At 41.1% G+C, this 13623-nt stretch overlaps 1 protein-coding gene across 1 annotated transcript in view; it reads left to right on the forward strand.

The window, feature by feature from the left end:
* adgrd1 (adhesion G protein-coupled receptor D1) overlaps positions 1–13623 on the forward strand; it is a 43323-nt gene extending 29700 nt beyond the window's left edge. The window contains exons 15-26 of the mRNA XM_030765935.1: positions 3083–3156; positions 3978–4101; positions 6833–6936; positions 7220–7331; positions 8618–8771; positions 10573–10639; positions 10809–10875; positions 11052–11143; positions 11359–11485; positions 11785–11826; positions 12534–12626; positions 13528–13623. Coding sequence (XP_030621795.1) covers positions 3083–3156; positions 3978–4101; positions 6833–6936; positions 7220–7331; positions 8618–8771; positions 10573–10639; positions 10809–10875; positions 11052–11143; positions 11359–11485; positions 11785–11826; positions 12534–12626; positions 13528–13623 — 1152 coding nt within the window. The remainder of the gene's footprint in view (positions 1–3082; positions 3157–3977; positions 4102–6832; positions 6937–7219; positions 7332–8617; positions 8772–10572; positions 10640–10808; positions 10876–11051; positions 11144–11358; positions 11486–11784; positions 11827–12533; positions 12627–13527) is intronic.

Here is a 13623-nt window from a genome sequence, read left to right on the forward strand (position 1 = left end):
TCTGGTACCGTGGCTGATGAGCATGAGCACGGCTTTATCCATCCAAACACACTGCTCATTCTGTCAAACTTATCTGTGGGGGTGGCATTAGTCTGTGTTATGAGAGAGAGAGAGAAAGAAAGAGGGAGAGAGAGAGAGAGAGAGAGAGAGAGAGAGAGAGATGCTATATTCAGCGTCCTCCGTTGAGCTCATTAACTTTTCATCCTCAGCATAGACACGTTTTAACCACTACATTTAGTGCTTTGTTGACAGAAATAATATAATATTAGTGAGCTAAATATAATTTCAGTGTGATTCATACATGGCACTGTTCCCCTTAAAAGCCTTAAATTGCTAAAAGTGAGAGAGCTAAAAGTTGAGGTTGAATATGCCATTTTTATCCGAAGAGCAGTGATACACAGAGAAGTAATATTTTCACTCCTGTAATCGGCAATGCTTTATATGCACAGTTAGACATGCTGTAAGCATTAACACCAGAGCCCCTTCTCCATGGAGGTCTGAGGAGCTGGTCTGTTTCACAGCACGGTCAGGAGGAGAGAGGAGGACCGGAGGGCTCGGGCAGAGGTGTGGTCCGTAAGCTTTCTTCTCAGCGTCTCGCTCATGCTTTCTCTCTCTCTCTCTCTCTCTCTCTCTCTCTCTCTCTCTCTCTCTCTCTCTCTCCCCCTTTCTCTGCCGAGCCTGACATAGCACTCTCACAATTTTCCACCCACGAATACACAGACATCTCCATCCCACTTAATCCTATTACACCAACTTGGCTTAGGGAATAAGAAATGAAGGTCAGCTCTCTCTGTCTTTCTCTCTCTCTCTCTCTCTCTCTCACTCTTTCTCTCTCTCTCTCTCTGTGTGTGTGTGTGTGTGTGTGTGTGTGTGTGTGTGTGTGTATGTATGTGTATGTTTACTGTAGCCACTGCCAGATCAGTCAGTTTTTGGAGATCCTGCTTTTGTTTGAGGCAAAAAAAAAAAGAGAGAGATTTCGCTGTGGTGGAGAGTTAAGACTGTAACTCTTAAAAGCAGGCCAGGCTCTAATTACCTCACACACACACACACACACACACACTCACACACACATTCTTCTGGCCATTAGCTCAGAGTCTCGGGGGAACCCAGATCAGATCTATGAAATGACATGGAAAAAGTGAGGGAGGGAGCCTCTCACAACATATCAATAACTCCGGAGAAAAAGCAGATCTCTCTCTCTCTCTCTCTCTGTCAAACACACACATACATACACCTATTCCATCACACACACACACACACACAAGCACACACACACAGAGACACACACATACATACACCTATTCCATCACACACTCACACACACACACACACACACACACAGAGCCTTATGACTCTGCATTTAGTTAATCCTTCTTCAGATGTTTATGGCTTTCTCAGTGCCAGGCCAGTGGTGTAAGCTAATTTAAGCGCAACAAAAGCAGTCATACCTTTGTTTATACTGGCTCCTCCTAACTTAAACAGCCTCTACCTTCAGAGGGAGCAGGTCTGCTCCTAATGGCCTCGTTAGGCCCAAAAAGTGTTAGGAAGAGCCAAGAGGAGGTATGGAGGAGTTGAAGGAGAGAAGGGAAAAAGACAGTAAAGGGTAGCTAACTGTGTTGAGGCTTTTTTTTTTTTTTGGTTCCCAGTGGTTGTTTATTTAGAGCAGTTTCATCTAGTAATGGTTTGGTAATGTGTAACTGCCAAATTCACATTAGTAGCACACTATAACATCTGTAGCCACTACTGTGAATATGTAATCTGAATTTGTAAGTGACCCAAAATGAAAAATGGAAATATCTTTATTATGTTATGTCTGTCTGATATTTATAAAGACTTAGGTATAATGTACAGCTAAATTGCTTGATTAAAACACAGAGTGTTTTGTCTGAAAAATGTTATGTTACCAATTTCGCTCATTGTTTACAAATTATTTCTATGAAGCGTATCCTTTCGGCTATATAGAGCAATGTTGGAACACGTACGTAATGAGAGCGTAATATACTACAATTCCAAGTGGTGTGTCCAAGCAGTTCCCTTGTTTGAAATTGCTGTGTAATTTCAGTTAAACCCACTCTGATGACCCTCACTGATTGAGTATTAAAGAGCCTCTGAGTCATGAGGAGGCTGCAACCAGTCAAGTACCTGTTGTGGCGAATTACGTAGTGGAAAGTTGTGGACTGGCTGTTTTCATCAAAGTCCTTGCCTGTAGATGTCTCTAAATGGACCTCATTTTGGTTCTGTCAAATCACAGTTAACTGAAAAAAAAGAGAGAGAGGGAGAGAAGCTTCAGCTATGTCACTTCTTCATCAATAACCGGTGATAATTGGATTTATTGAGGCTAATAGCACGGCAAATTAGACGCTAAAATATTTAGCCAAATTGTTTTCACTCGCTTCCTTACTGATTCATCTTCACTGGTGGTTTAGTTATGTGCCAATGCTAGCAGGAGAGGAAGGAAGCTATTGTTGAACGCTTCGCCTGGCAGGAGCACCTCAGAGACACCATGCTCCGGACGTTTCCAATCAGACTAATTCAGCTCATTTCCAGATCAAATCTGAGAGACGGCGCGAGCCTTTAATGCAGCTGGCCAACCAACTATCGGCTTCATTTAGTCACCATGACACCGCGAGTCTGTTTATTTAATTTTTACAGTAATTTCGGCTCGATTTCTACCGAACGTATGGTTTTGACACGCTCACTTACTTATGGAGACCAACATCTGCCAACCACAGAAATGTTTTTTGAGTTTATTTTCTTTTCGTCCCTAAAATAATTATTGAATATTTGCTCAATTTTGCGTGTTTATTTTGGTCGCATAATCATTCTCAGAAGGCGGAACGGGTAATATTTTATTCCATATCTCTGTTTCCAGCATTTGTCTTCCCAAGACTCAGCCTTTGCCAGGTTTTATCATAGTTTTCCCAATCGGATCAGTATTTGGAATTCAAGTTCCATTTTTTTTTTTTCTTAACATTGTCTCTAATATGTTAATTTGATACTTGGGTCTGTCATACTGAATGGTCAGAATACTTCTCTGTTTGAGTAGGCCTGTGTTAATGCTTGATTTTCTTCTCTTTTTCAGAGCAAAGAGCAAGAGAGGCAGGCCTTAAACCAAAGCAACAAAGTTTTTCTCTATTGTGCCTTTCTTGACTACAGGTAAGATCTCTCTTCGTTGGACTGCATAGAAAACACTTTTTTTTCTCTCTCTCCAGACCATCCAACCATTTTGATTCATTCTGGATTATCTCTAGTTTCTTATCTTACACTTGTTACAGTATCAAACAAGAAGTTTTATGAACTCGCCTTGAGCGATTCCTAAGTAACATATATATACCTTACATTTGCTAGACCATGTGACCAGAATTTGACGTTTTACAAGCTCTTGAGCTGGCTATTTAAAAATAATGACTACACTTTAATACTTTTCACGTGTAGAATTTCATGAATATTATTTTATATCGACACTAAATCCAAATGTCCTTTCCGTTTTGTCGTTCAAAAGGATTTGGGAAAAGATCAGATACATCTTTTCCTTATTATTAGGGATCTTGTGCAAGGGTATGCAATAACCTGAGAACCCACTCAGGACCCATAAATAACGCTAATTTTAGGATGATTTTAAAACTATAAATCATTAGACAAGAAATGTGTTTAATTTGGACTGTGTTCACTTTGCTCCCCTTCTAGTTTCTCCCATGTTGGTCATTTAAGGATTGCAAGATGGCGGTTTGAATAAGTTTAACCATTGTTTTGTACTCAATACTGAGGAATTTAAAAAAAAAAAAAAGGGAAAAAAAAGACCTTCCTTGCTGAGCAATACTTTTCCATCTCAACCGTTTTTTGAAACACCGAAAAACATGTAGTGTATTCAAATTAATTTGGCTGTGTGTACGTACAGGTGCTCTAGCTCTTGAGACATTGTTTGTGTGTGTGTGTGTGTGTGTGTGTGTGTGTGTGTGTGTATGTGTTTTGTTCAGCTCTAAGGAAGGTGTGTGGTCTAATGAGGGCTGTGTGAGAACTGAGGGGAACCTGTCCTACTCTGTCTGCCACTGTAACCATCTTACCAACTTTGCCATCCTTATGCAGGTTGTTCCAGTAGAGGTAAGAGTGGCACCACTCCACTTGCTGTCAGTTCTCATAGTATACCACCGTATTTTCTTTCAGCCAAGAGAAGTAAACACTACCTAATTTTAGCTGCGTGATCTGAGACAAATATATAAAAAGCTCAAGTTATGAAATGCAAAAGGGCAAAGTTTTTGGTCGTTTTCCACCCTCAATCTCTCTCTCTTTTTTTTTTTTTTTTTAAAGTCAATTCTTTTAGGATTAAAAAGCACTGTTGTAGCCATTTGATTTCATAACTCATTTTTCATGTACACTGTGGTACCCAAAGCTTAATGGAGCTTGTCGTTTCTTTCAACTCTGCCACCCCTGCCAAAGAAACCCGAAGAGCTCATTAAATGATTCGTTTCGGTCTGAGAAAGAGAGAGAGAGAGAGAGAAAAAAAAAAAAAAAGCGTTGTCATGCGTTAGCTATGAGCCCCCCCTCTGAACCTGGCAAACTGTAAAATTCGGGAGATCTTTTGATCATACTCCGACGTTTGCTACTATAAGGTTTGCAAGAGCATTCTATTCACTTTTCTGTATGACTGTGTTATATTTGGCTGTGGGTATCTGGCCAATGGGAAGAAGGTAGACCACTCCACTCAGACCCATGGCCAGTGGTCCACCACTATGCCTGGAAAGTTCATTCTGCTTCAGCCCGAGGCCGCTGTGTGAACAAGAAGAGGAAATATTGCTCTTGTTGGCGGTCTGCTGGGGGAATTTTTGTGGAAAGCTCCCATTAAGTGTGGTTCATGGAACTCCTGTGGACTCCCGTGGATATTGAGCAAGAGGGTTTATACCAACGCATGCATTTTTTTTCCCCCAGTTTTTGTTGGAACCTCACTTTAATAGTCTCTCACTGACTGAGAATTCAAAAATGGCACATTTTCTCATCAGATTTTTTTTTTTTTTATAACCACTAATCTGACAGGACTAGCATGGTAATGCGCTAGTAGCTAGCTCTTGCCGATTAATGGAAGAGATTAGACGAAATTTTCTGCCTCATTTTCTCGACTTTTTAAGTCTTATTCCTTGTCTGGACTTGTACTGTACCTCTCATAATGTCATTAAAATCAGATGAATTACCTATAAGCTTTTTATGTTGCATTGCGTGAAGAGTGAATGTAATCCTTTGGCTGTACTGTGGTGCACATTAGTGCTTTTTTTTTTTTTTTGCCTTTTCCATCAACTTTACACTAACTTCCAACAGCAGAAAGATCAGTCTTGTAATTGTATGCATGATAAATTGTTAGCAGTTTTTACTCAGTGCAAGTCTGAGGCATGAGCTAAGTTACGTTTCATTGCTTAGAAGGTCAGTGCTCAGCGGGAGAACTCTCAAAAGATTGAGGTACTTTGCCGGTTCAGACAACCGACTGTCTTTTCCCGTCTAACCTTGTGCAAAAAGCATGCAGCGTTTCAAAGTTATGATTGGATTAACTCCGCACTGAGTTTTTTGGTGTGTCTCTTAGACGAAAGGTCTTTTGGAAGAACTTGAAAAGCTCCCTGGGTGATCTGGGGCACTCTGTTTGTTGTTAACTTGAATCACAGTGTTGTTTTTGAACAGATCTTAGCGGAAGCCACGCCTGTGTCTCGTAAGCTCTGTGGGTGACTGAGGGAGGGCAGATGGATGTTCGTGTGTCTCACAGAGGTCGTAAATAACAGACGCCTTTTAACGCCATGGCACGAGTTTGTCCCATTGTCAACATGTTTGTCCTGTTGGTTTCCCCTGCATAAACCGACCAAAGTTGGGATTGGTCTGATTTTCCTCCCTGTCTATGTTTAGTTGAAAAGCTCTCAAAAGGCAAATACATTTGACTCTGATTTGACAGCGTGAAATCTTGAGCTGGACTGATTCGTGGCGGGAGGGAGTCGGCCAAGTAAAGGGATGAAGGATTTCATCTGTTGTACCAGGACACTTTTTTCGGCACTGTTGATAGAGAACCTCAGTGCCAAATCTTTCTTAGAATATTGCCACGTGCTAACCTCGGCAGTTGGTGCACCTGGTTGCAATGACCCAATGTCGTTTTTAGTCATCCAGTGCCGAATCAAAACAAGAATTTTTTGGTCTTGAAACCTACTTTGATCTTAAGGCATCTGTTATGCCAAGCCTAAATTAGCACCCAGCCTTGGTGACCCAAGATTTGGGTGCATCCCACTCCACACCACTCTGGAGAGCTCAGATATTCTGGGTTTTCCATAATCACAGGGCACGGATAGGAGTTTATGGACAATCGAACCCAAACACTGAAAACGGCTTTATTTTGAGAAACAGCCGCCCCACGGCACAACGTGCAGGCTCAGGAAGGGACTCTAATTACCAGCAGCAGGCCGTATCAACTGTGACAACGCACGTCTAAATATACAGCAGTGGTTAGTGGATTTGAGATTAAAGTCGTGGAATCCTGCAACCTTCCCTAAGGAACCCTTTTTCTCTCAGAAAACAAATATCGATGGTCTAATCTAGCATTTCTCAGAAACCGAGTTTAAAAAGCGGGATACGTTTTAAGGGGAGGCATCTTTGGTATTGAACGATACTTGATCTCCAACTGTTACGCAAATATCGGTGTAAGTGATGTCTTGAAACGGCTCCATTCATTTCACAATCGGTTGGCTGCCTGACTAATCGTGAGTGCCAGGGATTTTAGCCATCTCTCTAAGAGCTAGTGGTGATGACTACATGTTGTACAGAGCCAGTTTTAACCAGTATTTTGTTCTTACTCTTTCCTGACTAGCTCTCTAAGGCCCACCAGGTGGCGCTGTCCACCATCAGTTACATTGGCTGTTCCATCTCCATCTTTTGCCTGGCTATCACCTTGGTCACCTTCGCCGTGTTGTCGTGAGTATCCAGTACGGTTGTGAGAATGTGCCTTTTGTACACTTAAAAATATGCATTAATCTATGTGTTGCGATATTCTCAAGGAGTATGCATAGATGTACAAGGAATGTCCAATGTGCATTTTCCTGAAACATTTCAGAGCAGATTATGACTGTTCTCAAATGAGTTATGTAGACTACTGTATAATATAAACTTCAATTCCATATTTAAACGTCATATAATGCAGAGTTAAAGAAGGGAACATGTTCACTCAGCCACTTATACATCATCTGTGTCTGCTCAGGTCTGTTAGTACCATACGAAACCAGCGTTACCACATCCACGCCAACCTCTCCTTTGCTATCCTGGTGGCACAGATCCTTTTGCTCGTCAGTTTCCGATTTGATCCGGGCACGGTGAGTGGGTCCTCATGCGTAACTGATCCGATCACGGACCTCTCTTTTCCGCCATTCCTTGCTGAGATGCTAAAAAGAACGCTGTGCAATGGTCGTCCTTTTAACGAGAAAAAAATTCCTAAACTAAACCAACTAAATTGAGTTTTTTTTTCCTCCAGTTGAAAGACAGCGCGTTTTATACTGAGGAAATAGACGCCTGAGATTACGTACTTGTTGTGCTGAAAACATTTGTTTATAAGAGAATAAATGAGCTCTAATTGAATTTCCCTCCATGATTACCATCCAATTTTATTTGATATTTTTCTTGATTAGTGGTTTAGACCAAAGGAGAAGATCCCATGCACTGTAAGACCGCATTTCAAACATTCCCATCACGTTATCTGTCTAATGAGCTAATCTGATTTAGCATCATCATCTTCTCCAATAATGCCATCTGAAGTGATGGATGAACTCAGTCTTAAAACAGGAATCATGGGAAAACAGCCTTAGCTCAACCTTGTAGAAAGTAATGAACTCTGTGACCTTCTTACCGTCTGGTGCATCTTTCCAGAAAGAAGGAAAAAGAAAAAAGGGACAGGGGATGAACTGACAGGATGTAACTACTCGCAGTGTACCCTAGGTTTCCTGTCTGTGGTCAGAAAGAAAAGAGAGCGAAAAAAAAAAAACGAGTGTGGGAGGGATGAACTCATTGGATGTCAGTGGATTTTTTTTTCTTTTTTTTTTAGTGAATAGACGCCCTCAGTTACAGCTGGAGGGAGCCAAGTATAGTTAGCAAAAAGCAACTCCAAATGCCGCAGAGCGTGATTTAGCACAACCATAAACAACAGATCTTAACCATAACTTTTCTTTTCTTTTCTTTTCTTTTATTACTTTTCTTTTTTTACTTTTCCTTTCTTTTCTTCTTTCATTCTCTCTCTCTCTCTCTCTCTCTCTCTCAAAGATTAAGGATCATGTTCATGACTGGGATCATTTTTCGTATTGTCTTAAGAGAGATACAGATAAAATCTTAAGCAATATTACTTGAAGCTGTCGCCATGACCATCCATGCATGTAAACCAAAGTTTAGCACTTCATTTTGTTATGTATATGCCAAGAGCAGCCACATCTTAGTCCAGTAGCAGGACCTTTGTTATTGGGGTGGAGTGTTTTTGATGTTCACGATTATGATAATACTTATCACAGCCTGGCTGTCAAATGCACCCTTAAAACATTATATTCCTCTCTTTCCTAAGGCCATGGTGTGCAATGGAAATGTTGACCTATGGCCTTTGCCCTCTGCCCTACAGCTCCCATGTAAAGTCATGGCCATCCTGTTGCATTTCTTCTTCCTGTGTGCGTTTGCCTGGATGCTGGTTGAGGGACTGCATCTTTACAGTATGGTGGTCAAAGTGTTTGGGTCAGAGGGAAGCAAACACTTCTATTACTACGGCATCGGTTGGGGTGAGTCAGATTTTACACACATATGCACGCACACACACACACACACACTCAGCCTTATGACTCTGCATTCGGTTAATCCATCATCTTATGTTTATGACATGTTTATGCTTGCTTCCCAGTTTGCAGTTGCAGCAATGGTTCTTAGAGTGTTTGGAAATAACGGGCCTGGAAATAACAGGCCCATAGTTTTGAAAGATTAAGAGAGAACTCAGTGGCCTCCTTGGCCTCTCTGTCTGAGGTAATGCATGTCATTCCGAACCCCTCAGACATGGGGCTGGGATGCATTTAAGGTTGTTCACCGTGTCATTATGTTTAAAGCAGTGAATCTCAGAACAGTGAGAAGTGTACCATAACTGATCCTGCTCTATTGCACACACATGTGCTAATATAGAACATATGTATTGACTGGATGATATCTCTCTCTTTCTGTCTGTCTCTCTCTCTCTCTCTCTCGCTCTCTCTGCCTCTCCCTCTCCCTCTGTCTCTCTCACTCTGTCTCTCATCCACCCTCTTTGTCTCTGTCTCTCTCTCTCTCTCTCTCTCTCTCTCTCTCCCTCTCTCTCGCTTTCTCTCTCTCTCTCTCTCTCTCTCTCTCTCTCCCTCTCCCTCTCCCTCTGTCTCTCTCACTCTGTCTCTCACCCACCCTCTTTCTCTGTCTCTGTCTCTCTCACTCTGTCTCTCACCCTCTCTCTCGCTTTCTCTCTCTCTCCCTCTCTCTTTTTTCTAGCTCTTGTACATACATAAGTCAGAGACTATGCCATATGCCATATTCCAGCTCTTTCCACAAATAATCAATTTTGCGTATTGTTGGAAAACTGATTAATTACAGAATCCGTGGTGAAATATTTCCGTGATTATCAAGTAAATATTCAAATTAAAATTCTCACAACGAAGCCTCAAAAAACAGAGTTTTGTCAATTCGTTCATGTTTTAGTCATTTCTCATTTCAATCTCAGGGGGTCCAGCCAGTGAAACCAAGATTAAAACAGCCTTACAAACAATAATATGAACTGCCAAGTATCTATGGTTCACAGTGACTAGAGTTCACAAGGACTAATATGATTAATCACTTAGAATTCGATGTTGAGCTTAATTTCACACTCTATTTAAAAATAATGAGTCATTACAGCTGTTCCGCTGATAAAGTCATGACAACACACAACTAAGGTTTATTTCCCAAAACACAAGCTTAAGAACGGGGCCTATTTTTCTATTCTATCAAAAGCGAACAAAATGATGAATGGGGTTAATTGGTTTCTGTGGTGACACTCATTAAAGAAACCCACACAAAAGAAAGAGTCCACTTTTAGGCTGAAGTCATTATTACAAAATAGAGTCCCCTTTTCTCTAAAAAAAATTCTTTGGCGAAAACTTGTCCGATCCTTTTATTTATTACAGCCAAATGAATTCGGCCGTGATCCAGCACTTCTTATTATAGTTAATGGGACACGATCGTAAAAAAAAAATCCAGGTTGTTTTTTGCCTTTTGCTCTGTGCTATTTTTAGCCTGCCAAAGGTTTTTTGATCCTGCTCAATTTCAGTACCCCCTTCTGTGAAACCATGGCATGGTACACTGTTAAGAGAAAAAAAAAAACTAGAACCTCAGAAGATCCTTTTGGATCGTGATGTTTGCTTTAAAAAAAGAAATGAAACATTGTTTATATATTAGTAAATATTCTGTTATTACGTGATTAACATATTAGTAAGGATATTTCACATCGTAAGCTTATTTGTATCTGTTTGTCTGTGTCTATGCTTCTTTACCAGTCTGTTAAACTCCGCTTACCTGTCATCTTCCCAGGTTCCCCACTGGTTATTTGCGTGGTTTCTATGACCTCTTCTCTGGACAGTTACGGGGAAGTCGGCAAGTGAGTCGCTACGACAACACACACAACCAAAAGACAATATGTTCGGATCCTAAACAGATCTTAATCATATCTGATGATAAAAACATCAAGGCAAGGTGTAAATGTGTTTATATCCCTCTCCCTCTCTCTCTCTCTCTCTCTCTCTGTCGTTTCTTCTCGTTGCGTGTAGCTGCTGGCTCTCCCTGAAGAATGGAGCGATCTGGGCCTTCGTAGCTCCGGCCCTGTTTGTCATTATGGTGAGTTCACCTTAACTGCTCAACTGTTGATTCTGAATTTTTCTTTTGATGAGTGTTCGTTTGTTTCTTTCTTTGTGTATGTGTGTGTGTGTGTGTGTGTGTGTGTGTGTGTGTGTGTGCATTGTATTCGCGCAAGTGCGAGTATGCGTGTGTAACGTCTGTTTTTTGTGTGTCAGGTGAACATTGGCATTCTCATCGCGGTGACACGGATCATCTCGAGAATCAGCGCGGAGAACTATAAAGTGCACGGAGACGCCAACTCTGTTAAGTGAGTGCCCACCCTCTGTGACTTCATGTTACTATGAAAAACAGTTCACGCTCTGATGTCATAAGAGTGGCTACGACATTTATTTTTAGGCACTCTCCGTCAGCAATTAGAATTTTAAGTAATATTTTAAGCTATTTTTGGTGCGTGTGTGTGTGTGTGTGTGTGTGTGTGTGTGTGTGTGTGTGTGTGTGTGTGCGTGCACGTGGGTTCCCTAGGCTCACAGCTAAAGCAGTGGCTGTTCTGTTGCCCATCCTTGGCATCTCTTGGATCTTTGGGGTTCTGGCTGTGAACGACCACTCCCTACTCTTCCAATACATGTTTGCAGTGTTTAACTCTCTGCAGGTCAGTCATTCTGTTCTTATAATGTGTCTTTATAATGTATATTCCAAAGACAACGTTGTAACTCTAGACTTTTGTGGAGCTGCATGTTTAGGGAACAAATGTACAATAACGTAATGGAAAAGAAAGACCCCGTGCGCGCGTGTGTCCCGTCCCGCCTGAAACGAACGTCGGAAAACACCAGAAAGAATGAAAAATACTGACGTGGGCAGCTTCGAGCGTTTTAAGAACGGAGAATATTGTGACTGGGAGCTAATGCTGTTATTGTTTTTTTTGTTTTTTTTTCTTTTTCTTTTCTCAAGGGGTTCTTCATATTCCTGTTCCACTGTCTTCTGAACTCTGAGGTAAGGAACAGCAGCTGTGTTTGTGCAGCTGGGCTGAAGTAATATCAGCACTCATATCTGTGGTACTAAACCTGACACAACTAATCACTGACATTTAAATCAATGCTACCAGTACGTTGTATATTAATAGAAGGTGATGACAGCTATGCCAGTCTGGCTGTAATTGAAACATGTACTGACCTGGAAAAGCGTTCTGGTCAATCTAAAACACTTCTTCGTCAAATTTCGTGTGTTTTGTTAGGGTGTGCTAACCTTTTGTAGATAATTATGAAAACTTCTGTCTGCAAAGCATTGGATGTTTAACCACATGGTGCAAAAACACTTGCATAGATTAGAATTATATAACAAAAGTGTCAAGCTGGTGAAAAAAGAGAGAGAGACAGACACAGAAAGAGAGAGAGAGACAGACAGACAGACAGAGAAAGAGAGAGAGAGACAGACAGACAGAAAGAGAGAGAGGGGGAGTTATTCAAACTTGTGATGGACAAGATCTCCATCTGGATGCAAAGTATAACTTAGAAAGGCGGCAGAGATTAGGTTTGCCATTCACAGCAACTTGACCAATACTGCCCCCTACAGGCAGGAAGTAGACAGTGTGACATAAGAAACGTTTTAGTGCTAAATAAAAGTCAACCCCTCTGGCCTTTAAAGTGGAATGTAACCTTAATTCTGCGCTTTTTATGCTGATTCTTGTTTCTCCATCACAGGTTAGAGCTGCGTTCAAACACAAAACCAAAGTCTGGTCTCTAACTAGCAGCTCCATTCGTAACATCAACGTCAAACCCTTCAACTCAGATGTGGTGAGTTTCTTTTCTCTGGCTGACATTTATTTGGCTGACACTTTTATCCAGAGTTTCTGGCTAAGAATGTTTAGATCCATGTCCATAACTGTCCTTGCAGCCTTTTTTAAAGAATACAGCAGGCAGAGACTTAACGTTTTATATTTATATTTCATTTTAGAACACTGTAAAATCATTTTGACCTTCAGTGATAAATGGAAAAAAAAAAAACACTCAGTTCAGCGAAGTTTAATACAAGTATGCATTAGGAAATGAACTCAGTGAATGAAAGGTAAAGTTGGCCCTCCTCAAGAGACCGAAGAATGTGACAGACAATACATACATTCTTTAATATCCTGTGTGATGATGTCAGAGGTCAATAATAAGACTTCATTTATGCGTTCTGCATGGGCCTGAAGGCACTAGTACCAGGCACTTTGCCTGACCACCCAGATTCACAGATGTTCTTACTCGGTCACCCTGGTGAAAAACAGATGAACTTACATAACGTTTCTGCAACTCATTACGAGAATATAAATATGAAAACGCATAGACATACATGAAAGCATATAAACATAAAACAACATAAGATTTCAGAATGACAGGTTGCCCCATGCAACTTGCAAGTGCCTGCTCCCTATCTTTACAACCTTGGGTGAAGGGTTAGATTTTGCCCACGCACACACATACATATTGCTTGACTAACTCAGCAGGACAAATCAGAAAAGACAATTGTCTTAGCGTGCACGGTTATCTTTTGCGGTTTTTGTTTTTTTGGGTGGGGGGGGGGGGGGTTTGGTTTTTGTTTTTTTGTTTTTTGGAATGGAACAAACAGGGGCTTGCTACACATGTCTATAATTGTCTCAACTGTTGGTCTCTCTTTTCCTTTTTCTCTCTGTCATTTTTTTTTTCTCTTTCATAGATGAATGGGAATAGAGGTGGCATGACCCCTACAAAGATGAACACGTGGGACAAAAGCACCAATTCAGCCAATCGCATTGACCTGTCAGCTGTTTAA

The sequence above is a fragment of the Chanos chanos genome, chromosome 1, assembly GCF_902362185.1.
Source record: "Chanos chanos chromosome 1, fChaCha1.1, whole genome shotgun sequence".
Lineage (NCBI taxonomy): Eukaryota > Metazoa > Chordata > Actinopteri > Gonorynchiformes > Chanidae > Chanos > Chanos chanos.